The sequence below is a fragment of the Cricetulus griseus genome, chromosome 3, assembly GCF_003668045.3.
Source record: "Cricetulus griseus strain 17A/GY chromosome 3, alternate assembly CriGri-PICRH-1.0, whole genome shotgun sequence".
NCBI classification, from domain to species: Eukaryota; Metazoa; Chordata; class Mammalia; order Rodentia; family Cricetidae; genus Cricetulus; species Cricetulus griseus.
The window spans coordinates 203,189,553-203,202,197 of record NC_048596.1 but is presented as its reverse complement, the minus strand read 5'-3'; the positions used below and the strand labels follow the sequence as shown (position 1 = coordinate 203,202,197).

Below are 12,645 nucleotides of genomic sequence, written 5' to 3'. Positions count from 1 at the left end.
AGTAGGTTTAGATCAGTTTGTAAAAATCCAGTCACTCTCCTAACAGCCCTGATGGTGTTCCCTTCTTTCCTGTTTGGGGACGAATCTCTTCTCTCCTTGGCCAGCCCAGATTGAGCCAATTTGAAGCCTGCCTGCCTCAGAGAGATAGTCTGGCCAGACCTGGGAAAAGGTTGGGAGAGATTTAGGTAAGATGTATGAGTTAAACCCCAAAAAAGTAAATGTTCCTGAAGTTACACAAAACAAAACAAAACAAAACAAAACAAAACAAAACAAAACACCTCTCCTCTAGGGTGCAAGCATTAAAGTTCACAGCTCTTAAAGCTGACTGGGCAACTGTCCACCATTCACCCTAGTGGGGCTGCTTTTCCTCTCAGCGTGGCTCTGTTAATTCCCTAACTTCCTGCCTCCTTCTACTTCTCTCCCCACCTTTACTCCTCATGTTGTCTAACAGGGAGGCAGAGAAGGAATGGGAGGGTAATAGTTCACCCTAAAACCAGTTCTTTCCAGGGTCGTCCTGTAGACTTTCAGAAACACTTGAGGTTTTAATGTTGACAGTTGTTTTGTAAATTCATTAGCTGGGGACTGTACACTCAGGGCCCTCTGAACAGACACCAGGGTGGGCCTGCAGGCTGGTGAGTACTCTGCTTGGCCACTTTCCAGAATGCTGGTCCTTGCCTCCCTCCTTCTTATAGGAACTGGATCCAGCAGTTGACATGAGACTAACTCTCTGCTTTGACTGCTGGATGTGGCCAAAAGTAACTCTTGGTGTCAAACTAATGTGGGATATGCCTTTTAGAATATCCTCATGTAACACCAAATTAAAACACAAGGGTTGCAGGGGAAGCTGTGTAAGAAGTGCCTTCCAGGTCCAGGAGCTCAGGTGCCTTACCTGGAAGACCTCTCTCTCTCTCTCTCTCTCTCTCTCTCTCTCTCTCTCTCTCTCTCTCTCTCTCTCTCTGTGTGTGTGTGTGTGTGTGTGTGTGTGTGTGTGTGTGTGTACATGAATGTGTGTACACACGAGTGCTGTGCTGTGGGTAGAGATGAGGGTACACTTCAGCAGTTGTTTCTTGGGCATCACCTACCTTTTGGGCAACAGGGTCTCTCTCTTGCTTAGAACCCATTAAATAGGCCAGACTGGCTGATCCATGAGCCCAAGGAGCCTCCTGCTATGCTTCCTGGGGCCTGCAATTGCAAGGGTGTACTGCCATGCTGGCCATCCACCCCCAGCTCTGAAGAGCTGTCTTGTTGATTGTTTCCTTTGTTTCTCAACAGGAAGCAAAAAGAGCATGCACAGCCTTCAGTTGTGAGGAGATACAAACCAAAGGGCTGATGAATGGGTACCATAGATTTATAATGGAGTTGGGAGTGCTGGGCTGAGCCCAGTGTTCTAAGGCCTCTACATATGGTGGCCATGAAGCACCTGGGAAAGTCTGGCCAAGGTGAGGCATATACAGAACTGTGGGACAGAGTGGGGGAAGGGAAGTCAGGAAGCTGGACTTCCGGAGAGTCTCTGGAATCAAGAGTGGCTTTGGTTGGGAATAGGCTATGGGGCTAGGTTCCTGGGAGACCAGTCCATTAATGCCCTGGAATCAGGAGCCCAGAGGCAACTTTGCAGGAGCCAGGGAATGAAACAGAGGATTCTGGAGAGGAAGTCCAAATAACCGAAGGCAAGATGGGAGAGTAGGTGAGGGACCGATGAAGGTGAGCTTTGGGAAGAACTGCCGCCAACTCATGCCAGTTACAAAGCTCCAGGGCAGGACAAAGTGGGTTCCCATAACCAAACAAAGGGCTTTCACCCTCTCCCAGGAGACTGAAGGAAAAAACATTCCTGCCTCACTGGAGTGCCAGCCTGTTTCCACATGGCTACCCAATATGACAACTTCACCCCAACAAAGTCACTTGCAAAAATTCAGTCGTTTTCTGCTCCATGATTTTCTAGCTCTATTCTTCATTAGAATAGAGACAGCCTTGGATGTTCTATGCTCAATTGGACATAGAAATCTCTCTGTTAAGTTGGGCCTGATGGTATATGCCTGTAATCCCAGAGGCTGAGCAGAAGGACTTCAAATCAAAGACTGTCTGGGCTATGATGTGACTTCAAAGCCAACCTGGCAGCTTAGAGAGAAGAATGTATCTCAAAATAAAATGCTTAAAAAGGACTAAGGGAGCATAGCTCAGTGGTAGGGAGCTTGCCTAAGGTGCACGAGGCCCTTGGTTTCATCCCAAGTACTGTAAAATAGGTAAACATAAGAATAAAAAAAAATACAAATCTGTCATGGGAAAATACTGCATTCACCACAAACAGCATTATACTAAGTGCATTTTCTTTCTTTGCAGAGGTTAAATATGCATTGTGAACAGCCACAGGAAGAATACATATGTGTGGCTACATGAAAGTGTGCTCTCAAGTGTGTGTAAGCCTGAAAGATGGTATATTTAAAATGAACAGAGAAAGAAATCCATGAAACAATGCTTACCTGCGTTCACAGGTACACTGAGGACAATTCCGAGAGACATCAGTGTGGGATACGTGACAGCGATTCCAAAATTTAATACAATATTGAATGCTGAAATAAAGAATTTAGAAAACTGGAGTTATTCATAACTGCCCTGTCCTTGACCTCTGTGCTGGTGGATTTGACCCCCCAGTTTCTCAGGGAGAGAGAAGGCAGGCATTACAAGGAGTCCTGTCACTCCATGAACTTAAGCTTCTTGAAGGTCTGGAATTGGGGTTTGGCTCCTAGCACCCACATTGTAGCTCACAGTCTAACTCCAGTCTCACAGCCATTTGTAACTCTAGCTTCGGGATCTATGTCTTCTTCTGACCTCCACAGGCACCAAACATATACATGGTGCACATACAGGCCAGCAAAACTCATAAACATAAGTGAACTCATGCACCCATACATGTACAATGAAATAAGAAAATCTCTTTAAAGGCCCAACCGTCTAAGGCCATCCCCAAAAATCTTTTTTTAAAAAAATCCTTAAGTATTGTTCTTTAAAAATATTCAAGGACTGTGACAAAGAGTGAGACCTTTAGGCCAGCAAGGAAGGGGCCATGGATTTTTTTTTTTCCTTCCTAACTCGAGTTTCCAAAGAGTTCTGTGTCTGTTGCTACTTGCTGGGGCTTCTGCACAGGGCAGGTGCCACTTACTCAATAAGAGAATGGAAAACCCGCAGAGGTTTCCCCATGGAATGTCGTCAAAGGAGTTCCAGTACTCCACTCGGGTGAAGTAGAGGATGATGGGAATGCAGGTGATGAAGACAATGTTGAACACACCCAGGATGGACAGGAATAAGGCCGCTTCTCCGAACTTGGCGCTGCCTAGCAGCAGCTTGAACAGAACCTGCCAGAGAGAGGAAGAGGTGAGGGTACCGCTGGACCCATGTATGTGGGAGTAGAGTTGTGTATACTTGACAAAACTGGGGCTGACCGCACAGGGGACACCATAGTTCCACTGGGTTTGATCTTCTGTGCCCGCCAGTGGAGGCTGATGAAGCTTGATGGGATGCTGCTGCCCACATGTCGTGTAACAGCAGCTCAGGCCGAATTATGTCTGGCCTCACATTGCTTTTCTCCAGGAGTCATAGGTCTGCATACTGGAAGAGGCTGTTATGTGTTGTGCTCACAACGCTGCCTCCCTTAGAGCTATCTGGTGTGATTACATATCCTCTCCTGGAGTCTCCAAATGGGTCCTGACCCAGGACAGCACATGTGTGTGTGTGTGGGGGGGGGGGGCAGAGATTGACCTCAGGTGTCTTCCTGGATTGCTTTCCCCCTTACATTTTGGAACAGGGTTTCTAATTGGACCCAGAGCTTGGTCATTTGGTTAGTCTCGCCAGCTTCCTTGGAGGTGCTCCCATCTCTGCCTTCCATGTGCTGAGATTGCAGGTGGGCTGCCATGCCCAGCTGGTATTTCCACAGCATTGGGATTCTGAACTCCAGCCCCCACGCTTGCAAGGCAAGTGCTTTGCCTGTGAGCAGCATGTTAAACAGCCACTGCCTCCAGAGAGAGGACCTTTACCTGCAAAGATGTTTTCTCTGAACCAAAGTTGAGGGGCTTCGCCAGTCCCTGCTGCATCTTACCTTTGTAGAAATGACACAGGCCTTAGTGAACTGCTCTGGATTCTGTCTCCCCGCAATGTTCTTGTTTGCACACCATTTTTGGAATTCAAAGGGCTGATAGAAGAGGGACAGATGTGCTTGAGGGCCAGAGGCTCGACTCAGGCATGTCTGTGGGCCCCACCGAGCTGGTGCTTGGTGAACAAGGTGTCCAGGCAGGTAAGCATTGGCATGGCTGTCCCTCCTCTGTCCCTGTGGTTCCTTTGCCTGCTGTGCTCCCCACATATGTGCAAGCAACAGGCAAAGGAAGTGAAGAGCTTTTGGCCGCCAGTGAGTCCCTCCATACAGGTGTTGTGGTTTGGGTGTGGCATGTCCCCAATAGGCGCATCTGTTTGAGCATATGGTCCCCAGATGGTGGTGCTGTTTGGGAAGGTGGTGGAAGCTTCAGGAGGTGGGGCCTTGCTGGAGGAAGGAAGTGATTACTGGTATGGAGGGGAAGCGGGGACATGAAGACAACTGACGTTTTATAGCCCTGAAAATGTCTGCATTTTTTATTATCCATCTAAGGAGGAGAGAGTGGGCCTAGGTGAAAGGAAAGGAGAGGAGTGGGAAGAGACAGGAGCTAGGGGAAGTGATAGCATGGAATCTCACAGAATTGGTATAAGAGCCGCACACCCTGCCACAGACAGTTATTTGTTGTTTCTAGATTGGCAGTTAGGAAGTATTTTCCAATGGCTTCCAACAATTTGTCAAAACTTTTCTTTTCTTTAGGCAAAGGTCTGGTAGCATAGCCCAGGCTCTCCATAAGCTTTTGGCAATGCTCTTGCCTCAGTGAGCAATTGCATGACAGACATTTGCCTGGCTCTTGCCAAAAGATACTTTCGTGTATTCATTTCACAAGCATTGTTTGAACTCATGGACTCAAATTGGCTGGTGCCCTGAAAACCACATGGCTAAAGGTTTACATGACAAAGCACACACATAATCTAGTCATCATGCCCCAGCAGGCACAAAAACAGGCAGGCTCAGGGGTCCAATCTTTCTTAACTGCCTACCTGGCTCTGCCCTGGAGCTGTCTGCCTCTTGATGCATACTGAGAATATCAGCACTTCTCAGAATCTCCAGAATGTCCAAAGTGACAGGCTGTGAGCTCCAGAGCCCTGCTGCCCTGATGCCTGCCAAGAAGGTGGGTTCCTTATGCCTACCTTGTAGAGGGCTGACATGGAAGCAGAGCCCACCACCAGGGCTATGCCGATGACTGAGTGACTGTGGAAACCATCTGCGTAGGTCATCATGACAATGCCTGCGATGGCGAGGATGGCAGCCACGATCTGTAGGGAGATGGGGTGAGGGAAACATTGTCAGGCCATGGAGGGAATTGTAAGTGCCTGAGAGCTAGAATGTTCTATTCAAGGAGTTCTTCCAGGTGAAAGAAAAGTGGTGTTTCATTCTAAGACTCCCGGGGAGAATAGGCAGAGGTGGCTGATGGGTATTGCTTAAGGATACCTATCCAAGCTTAGCATAACCAAAATCTGAGGGTGGTACAGGGTGATAGTGTGGCTTTGTCTCAGGCTGCTCCAGGGCTGGCCACTGAGTCTTGAAAGACTGGTGATCATATTCTGGGGACAGGTTGGTCAGTCCTGATAATGCCTAAGGGACAGTCCTTGGGCAGAACCTGGGAACTGCTGGTTCTTCTCCAGTCTTCTATAGGTACTTCACAGGGCCTGGGTTTGATGTTTCATCTCTTAAGCAGGGATTGCATGGTGGGGACAGCAGAAGTTGTCCTAATTTGACAGCATCACTGACCAACAAGGGCAGCAGACCATATCCTGCCTGGGAGCTGTGGTCCCTCTCCCTTCTCCTTAGCCTTGTCTTCCCTGTGTCTCCCCTATATGCTGTTCTTAGCACTTGGAGGTTGCAGATTTGGATCACCGAGGGGACAATGCCCTGGCATCCAGATCAAGTGCAGAGTCCAAGCAGAGGCAGCCACGGAGCTCCCATAGTCCCCAGGAGATGGGAAGATCTTTCAAAACTGACCTTAGGGGCAGTATCTAACAGCTAAGCTTCAGGGGATTCAAGCTAAGCATTTCCTGGGTGCTTTCTCGCTTAACCTCACAATGGGAGTTGGTGTCTGTCACTCACCCCTTTCATAGGCATAAGGACTTAGACTCAGAGAGGACAAGGGATCTGCTGGAAAGCACATAACTGGTGGTAGAAGAGCCAAAACAGAGGCTTCTTCAGGTGTGCTAAACAAAGCTGGTTTAACACATTTAAATGGTTGACAATGATTCCCAGGGTGCGTGGTTAATCATGATCGTCAACTTGACGGGTTTAGACTCATCATGGAGATGCTGGACCTGTCTGTGAGTGCGTTTCTAGATTGGGTTAGTGAAGGTAGGATGACCCACCCTGAATGTGAGTGGTCCCTTTCCCATGGCCGGGGTCCTGAGCTGAATAAAAAGGAGAAAGTCAGCTGAGCATCAGCGTTTACATCTCTGCTTCCTGGCAGCTGATGGAGTGTGACCAGCTGCCTCAGCGTTCTGCCTTCATGCCTTCCTCACCATGTTTAACTAGCACTCTGAAACCATGAGCCAATGTAAACCCTTCCTTCCTTAAGTTACCTTTGTTGGGCATTTTGTCCCAGCAACAAGAGTAAGCCACTGCCAGCCATGCTCTTAGATGGAAATAGAGGCGTGTCTGGGATCCGCATAGTCTTTAGGTTAATAAGAGGCATTGTGACTGACTCTCCAGCTGATCCACATGTGTCTTCTTAGGGCCTGCTTTCTGTAAGAGTTCCATACTGTGCTATACTTACCTATAAAAGAGGCCAGGGGAGCTGTTGACTACCAAGTAAGGGGAAGCCTGGCCCTGTCTGCCTGCTTGCCCTTGCTGGGTTTTAGCTCCTTCAGAGTCAGCTGTTTCCCTTTTCATGTAACACACACACACACACACACACACACACACACACACACACACACTTCATACATAAATGCTGCATGCACTGAGAGAAGCTGTTTATCGTGAGAAGGAAGCAGAGACGGCAGAAAAAGAGCATCCCCCCACTCTGAGAGCAAGAACAGGTGAAATTCAGAAGGGGGACAAAGTGCTCCTGCCCTGAGACCACGGTGCTCGGAACCCTCTAGGTCTCAGAGGCATCTGTCCAGAGGAAGAATTTAAAACAGAATGATGTGGCTCAGTTGGTAGAGAGCTTGCCTGGCATGCACAAAGCCACAGGTTCAGTCCCCAGCCCTGCATAATCCGGGAGCAGTGGTGTGCACCTGTAATCCCAGCACTGAGAAGTTGGAGGCAGGAGGATCAGAAGTTCAGGGTCATCCTTGGCTACCTTGTGAATTTGAAGATAGCCTGGTATGTGTGAAACCCTGGAGAGAGGGAAGGAAAGGAGGGAGGGAGAGAGAGGGGGGAAATAGACAAATAGATGATAGGTAAATGAGAGGTAGATACATTATGGACAGATAGATAAACAGAGAGAGGAGCCAGATTTCTGGTGATCCCAAGAGCATGTATGGCTGGCACCTGAAGTAACAGAGGGGAATGAGTTATTTTTCCCGAAGACTGACAAGGCAGATTTCTAACCTCTTCCACTCACTTCACTCATGGTTAAAAATCAACAGTGAAGAGCTTCCACCTCAACTGGGCTGTGTAGAAGAGTCAGTGTGAGGCTAGAGGGATCAAACAGAGCAGGTGACAGTCCCCTGGCTCCCCTCAGCTGTGGAGACAACTCAAGTCCTGTGGGCTCACTCACACAGGTGGCACCAAAGACTGACTTCCTGGGGTCTAGCAGTGGTCACGAGGGAGGTCTGTAGATCTGACAGTGGGGTTCCTGCTCTCTGAGTTTCAGCAGCCCCTTTGGAACATGAGGCTCCAGCCAGTGTCAGAAGGATGTGGACAGTTTGCTACCTCACTTTCAGGATCCTTCAGTCAGAAGGTCCAATCCCAGGCCCATCCCCAGCCTAGGAGTACAAGGGTTCTGGATATGATGAAGATCCGCCCTGCTTTATGTTCCAAACATAAGACACAGGAGTTTATTTGTGTTTGCTTGCTTCAGTGTGAAAGTATTCCCAGCCTGTTTTCTGTGTCACAGTGAACTCTCCTCAAACCTTGTCAAGTTTGTCCTGTGGCTTCACAAGTTCTGGGTATAACTTCTTAATCCAAGGCAGCCAATGGTGGCCCCTTCCCTGCCCATTTTAGAGACTGGGTAAGCTAACGTTCAGACATTGGTGTTCTGCTCAAGGACCCCCAGCCTCATCACTTGCTCCCAGATTTAGCATCTGGCCACCGTGTAAGAACCTCTGCCCCAGGGCACACATGGAAAGTACCTCTAAATAGAGATGGGGGCAGTTTGAGTCCCATTCAACCAGACACCTCAGCAGTACCCTGCCCTCTGACACTAGGACTGACCAGGATCTCAAATGAATTTATTATAAGACACACTTCCTTAGTGCTGGATCTGTCTACCTGACTTAGAACTGTGGGTGCCCCTTCCCATCTTCAACAAGCTGTAACTGGGTGATTGAAGCAATTGTTTTAATCACTCAAGGCGTTTGCTGTTCCCCACTCCCAAGTCCCCCATCACTGCCCCTGCACACAAGGAGGAACCCTGGTCATATCCTTCAAACCTGTGAAGCTGACATTGTTCACGCAGACCCTGGGATGGAAACTACATCATCTCTTAAGTCTTTGGAAATTTTTAGTGGAAGTAGCTGCCTGCTCCAGATGTCTACCTGTATGCTGAATGATTGACAGCTAGACATGACCTTGGGCCCTCCTCCCAAGCTGCCTATTGTTTGGTCTCACAGATTCCATGAGCCGTCTGAGCTTTGTATTGACCCTGCAGCCTGCAGTGGGAAGTTCCTCATTGACGAACCATGAACTCTTAAAAGGAGACCGTGCCTGCACAGTGTCTGCATGTTACAGCATCCTGTCACTGATGCTGGCCCAGCGGCCTCTCCTACAGCACCCACTGAGTACTGAAAGCCTTAGCACAAACCTGTAGTGTGCAGTGATCATCAGAGAGCACTCCAATCAGAGGCTAACGTTAACAGACTGCATGCCAGTGGAGGGTGTTGGAACGTTTCCTCTCCACCGACAACAAACAAGCACAGATCTCAACCATCCCCTGTTCTGCGAGTTGGCTGAGTAGTTCAAGTGGGTTCACACTCACACCTCTCAACCTCAGACCCTTCTGTTTTCTCTGCAGCATGTATCATTGACTTTGAAGTGTCCTTTTCCAGTAACAAAAATTTGCTTGGGACATCTGCACCATGCCCCAATGCTCTATGAAGGCCCTTGATTCTTGACCCCCCCCCAAGAAAGCCTGAAAAGGCATGGCAATGGGTCAGCATCCTTAGGACATCCAAGTCTTTAGCTTTGAGTCCATGTGAAGCACCTGCAGTCTCCCCAGAGATGTATGTATTAGATCATTTATTTGCTGAAGGCTTTTCTGGGTGGCAGCCCGGGGCGTGAGTTTTTATTCCAAAATTAACCCTGCGCCTCAAAACAAACTCTCCCCCCGCTGTAAGCTAAAAATATGAACCAGCAGTTGACTCATGTCCCCACTGCTGTTTGTATAACTCAGGTGGGCGTAAGCCCACCCTTAAGGTGATGTCATTGTTCCCAGGACAATGAAGCAAGGGCAGAAGCAGAGGATCTGGAGTCTGCCTCTTGATGATTGCCAATACGGTTAGCTCGAAGGGGCTACTAAGCACTGGGCCCTGAGCATTCAGGAGGAAGGAGGAAATGATTAGCTGCACCATGAGTGACCAGTGTTCTGTCCTACTCTGTGGCAAGGAGATAAACAGCAGAGGCAGCCCCTGGCCACCAGAGGGAGCAGGCAGAAAGCCACTGAGATTCTGTCCTTGATAAATGGCACCTGTTTGCTCTCCCTGGGTTAGGTCACTCCATGTTCCCACTGGTTTCCGCAGTGCACTTACCATGTTTCATGCAACTGTCATGAAATTTGACTAGTTTTAAATTTACTACGACTCTCCTGGAAAATGCCAGGCCATTCAAGTGATGTCATTGCCTTTGCCCTTGATCTACAGTTTGAAGTGGAATGCGCCACCACCCCCTCCCACCCTCTGCACCACCTCTTAGTTCGAACTCAGCAACAATATTTCTGGCTACATGGTCCAGGCGAGGCTCCAAGCCCATATCATACATGTACACCAAGGATCCTCAGGGTTTCAGATGCATCCTAACCTAAGAGTCAGAAGGATGTCAGATAGTTCCTAGCTGCGGGGTACACCCATGCCGTGTGCTGCAGATCAGAAGGTTGTCATGGGACAGGAAGAGAGCAGCACAAAGACATCACCACTCCCTGGCTGACTCCCCGCTTGGCACAAACTTTAGGGAATGCCCTGGAAATGCTTGGGATGAAAGGTGCTTACACGAATGCTTATCTAGCATTGTCGGTAAGCAAGAAGGTCTGTAAATCATAACAAGAACTGAGTGTGGCTAAGAATCAGAAGGGCAGTGGTCATAGTTGATGCTTGCAGTCTAGCACATGCAGCCAAGCAAGCCAATGGGAGGGTTTTGGTGGGCATGACTGAGAGAGGGAGGAAGACAGATAATAGAGAACTTACCCTCACTCCCATGAATCTGTCCCTGAGAACGATCCACGACAGCAAGAAAACAAAAGCTTTGTTGCAGCAGAACAGCACGGAGACATCTGTAGCATTTATTTTCTTTATTGCGTGTAAGTATAGGTAGTTTGTGAGAGTCCAAAGAACACCGAATGGTGCTGCCTTGGTAAAGAACACTTTCAAAGTCAAGCCATTGTCTCCAAAAAACCGACAGCATTCCCTAAGACAAGGAAAGAGAGAGAGAGAGAGAGAGGCAGCATTACACAGGGTTCATTCAGACCATGACTTGTCATCTACTCAGCTAATAAGTGAAAGAAAGTATAGGAGAGATTCGGGTGTGGTTCATTTGGTGGAGTGTTTGCCTAACATGCAAGCAGTCCTGGGTTCTATCCCTAGCACCATATAAACCAAACCTGCCAGCCTGCAATTTCAGCCTTTGAGAGGTAGAGGCAGTGGCGTCAGAAAGTCAAGGCCATCCTCAACTACTCAGCAAGTTTAAAGCCAGCTTGGGCTACATAAGACCTCGCCTCAAAGAAAAGCAAGAACAGAAAAAGAAAACACAAGAAAGGACAGAGTCTTTTACTTATTATTGCCTATTTATGTGTGTGTGTGTGTTTCTCTCTGTGTGTATCTAATTGTGTGTGCAGGTGCCCATGGAGGCCAGAAGATGTTAGATTCATGGAGCTGGAGTTAGAGGCGGATGTGAGCTGCCCCACATTGTGACCTGATGTCACAGACAGTTCCTTTTGCTTATTCCAAGTTAGGAACCAATGGCTTTCATGGTAGCTGTGCTGGGATTATCCACCCTGGAGATTCAGGTCCACAGTGGCTGACTGAGGGGTTCTGTAACTTTTGAGAAGAAGAGAGTCACTGTCAGAGGCATCTGATCTGTGACCCATGGGTTGCAGGCTCAACACAGAACTTCAAACTTACTTAAACACTGGGATACCGTTTGCAGCTTGACTGTGTGGTCTTCAAGTATGAACGCTGTAGATGAGAATGTCATGTCATAATGGCTAAAGGATGGGGCACTCTTATGTGGACTAGACTTTTTAATTTTTTTGATGAAGAAGGTAGTGAATAAGAATGGACACTTTGTCTTTGGGGTCAGGCAGGGATATGCACTTAAAAAATTTATTTGGTTATATGCATCTGTGTTTGCCTCTGTGTGGATTTTGTGCATATGTGTGCAGATGCCCATGTAGTCCAGAAGAGTGTCAGATCCCTAGAAGCTGGAGTTATATGCTGTTGTAGGCTGCCTTATATGGGTGCTGGGAACTGGACTTGGGTCCTTTGCAGATGCAGCAAACATCTCTCCAGCCCCTGGATGGGTAGTTTTGGTGTCTGTGATACAACTATCTGTATATCTCCCTGCTTTATTCTACCATGTGACAGTTCACGTCTCCCCATTGCTAAGCCTACTAAGAACAGAAGCAGTATGAACATCCAAGAGGTCAGGCTCTCCTCAGATGGGACCAGACAGGACACACTACAGAAGAAACATTTACACCATTCCAGATGTTCCAAGGAAAGTTCAATGGCTTAAAGGTGTTTGAGAAAAGCAAAGCTGCCTTTCACAGTCAGTGGAAGAAGCAAGGGAGGGGAAGCCTGGGGGTGGTAAGCATGGGGAGAACCTGTGGAGACGGGGTACCAGTTGTGGCTATCTAGGAATGAAGAACCTGGTGAGGAGAAGGATGGCTGGGTAGGTGCTGTTCCCAGAGGTCCCTCTCCAGGCTCACAGACATGGTGTAGCTCACCCTGGCTGAGCGACAGCAACTGGCCAGGAAGGCAGGTGCCTGGCTTGTGACTTGGAAAGTAGACTCAGGCCTTACTAATCCTTACATAGCAGAAGAAAAGACAGTACTAGCTAAATATCAACTACACTAGAGTCGGGAGTAGTGTGCCTGAGGGCACATAATATTAAAATCCAGCAATGAAACAACATTAAAAACAGGAGCTGAAGGGGATTTGGTAATA

General features: G+C 48.2%; 1 protein-coding gene and 1 long non-coding RNA gene across 3 annotated transcripts in view; one reads left to right on the top strand and one right to left on the bottom strand.

Annotated features, from left to right (window-relative positions):
• The window catches only part of Slc35f3 (solute carrier family 35 member F3), a 241,478-nt gene that overhangs the window by 1,231 nt on the left and 227,602 nt on the right, over positions 1-12,645 (bottom strand). For both annotated transcript variants that reach the window (XM_035442763.1, XM_027404796.2), the window contains 4 exons: positions 10,669-10,888; positions 5,272-5,397; positions 3,158-3,350; positions 2,478-2,567 (listed from right to left, as the gene is read on the bottom strand). In XM_035442763.1, the coding sequence (XP_035298654.1) occupies positions 2,478-2,567; positions 3,158-3,350; positions 5,272-5,397; positions 10,669-10,888 (629 nt within the window). The remainder of the gene's footprint in view (positions 1-2,477; positions 2,568-3,157; positions 3,351-5,271; positions 5,398-10,668; positions 10,889-12,645) is intronic.
• Positions 55-2,591, top strand: LOC118237922. The gene is made up of 3 exons (XR_004769313.1): positions 55-185; positions 1,273-1,439; positions 2,338-2,591. It is a non-coding gene; the product is annotated as an uncharacterized LOC118237922 (long non-coding RNA).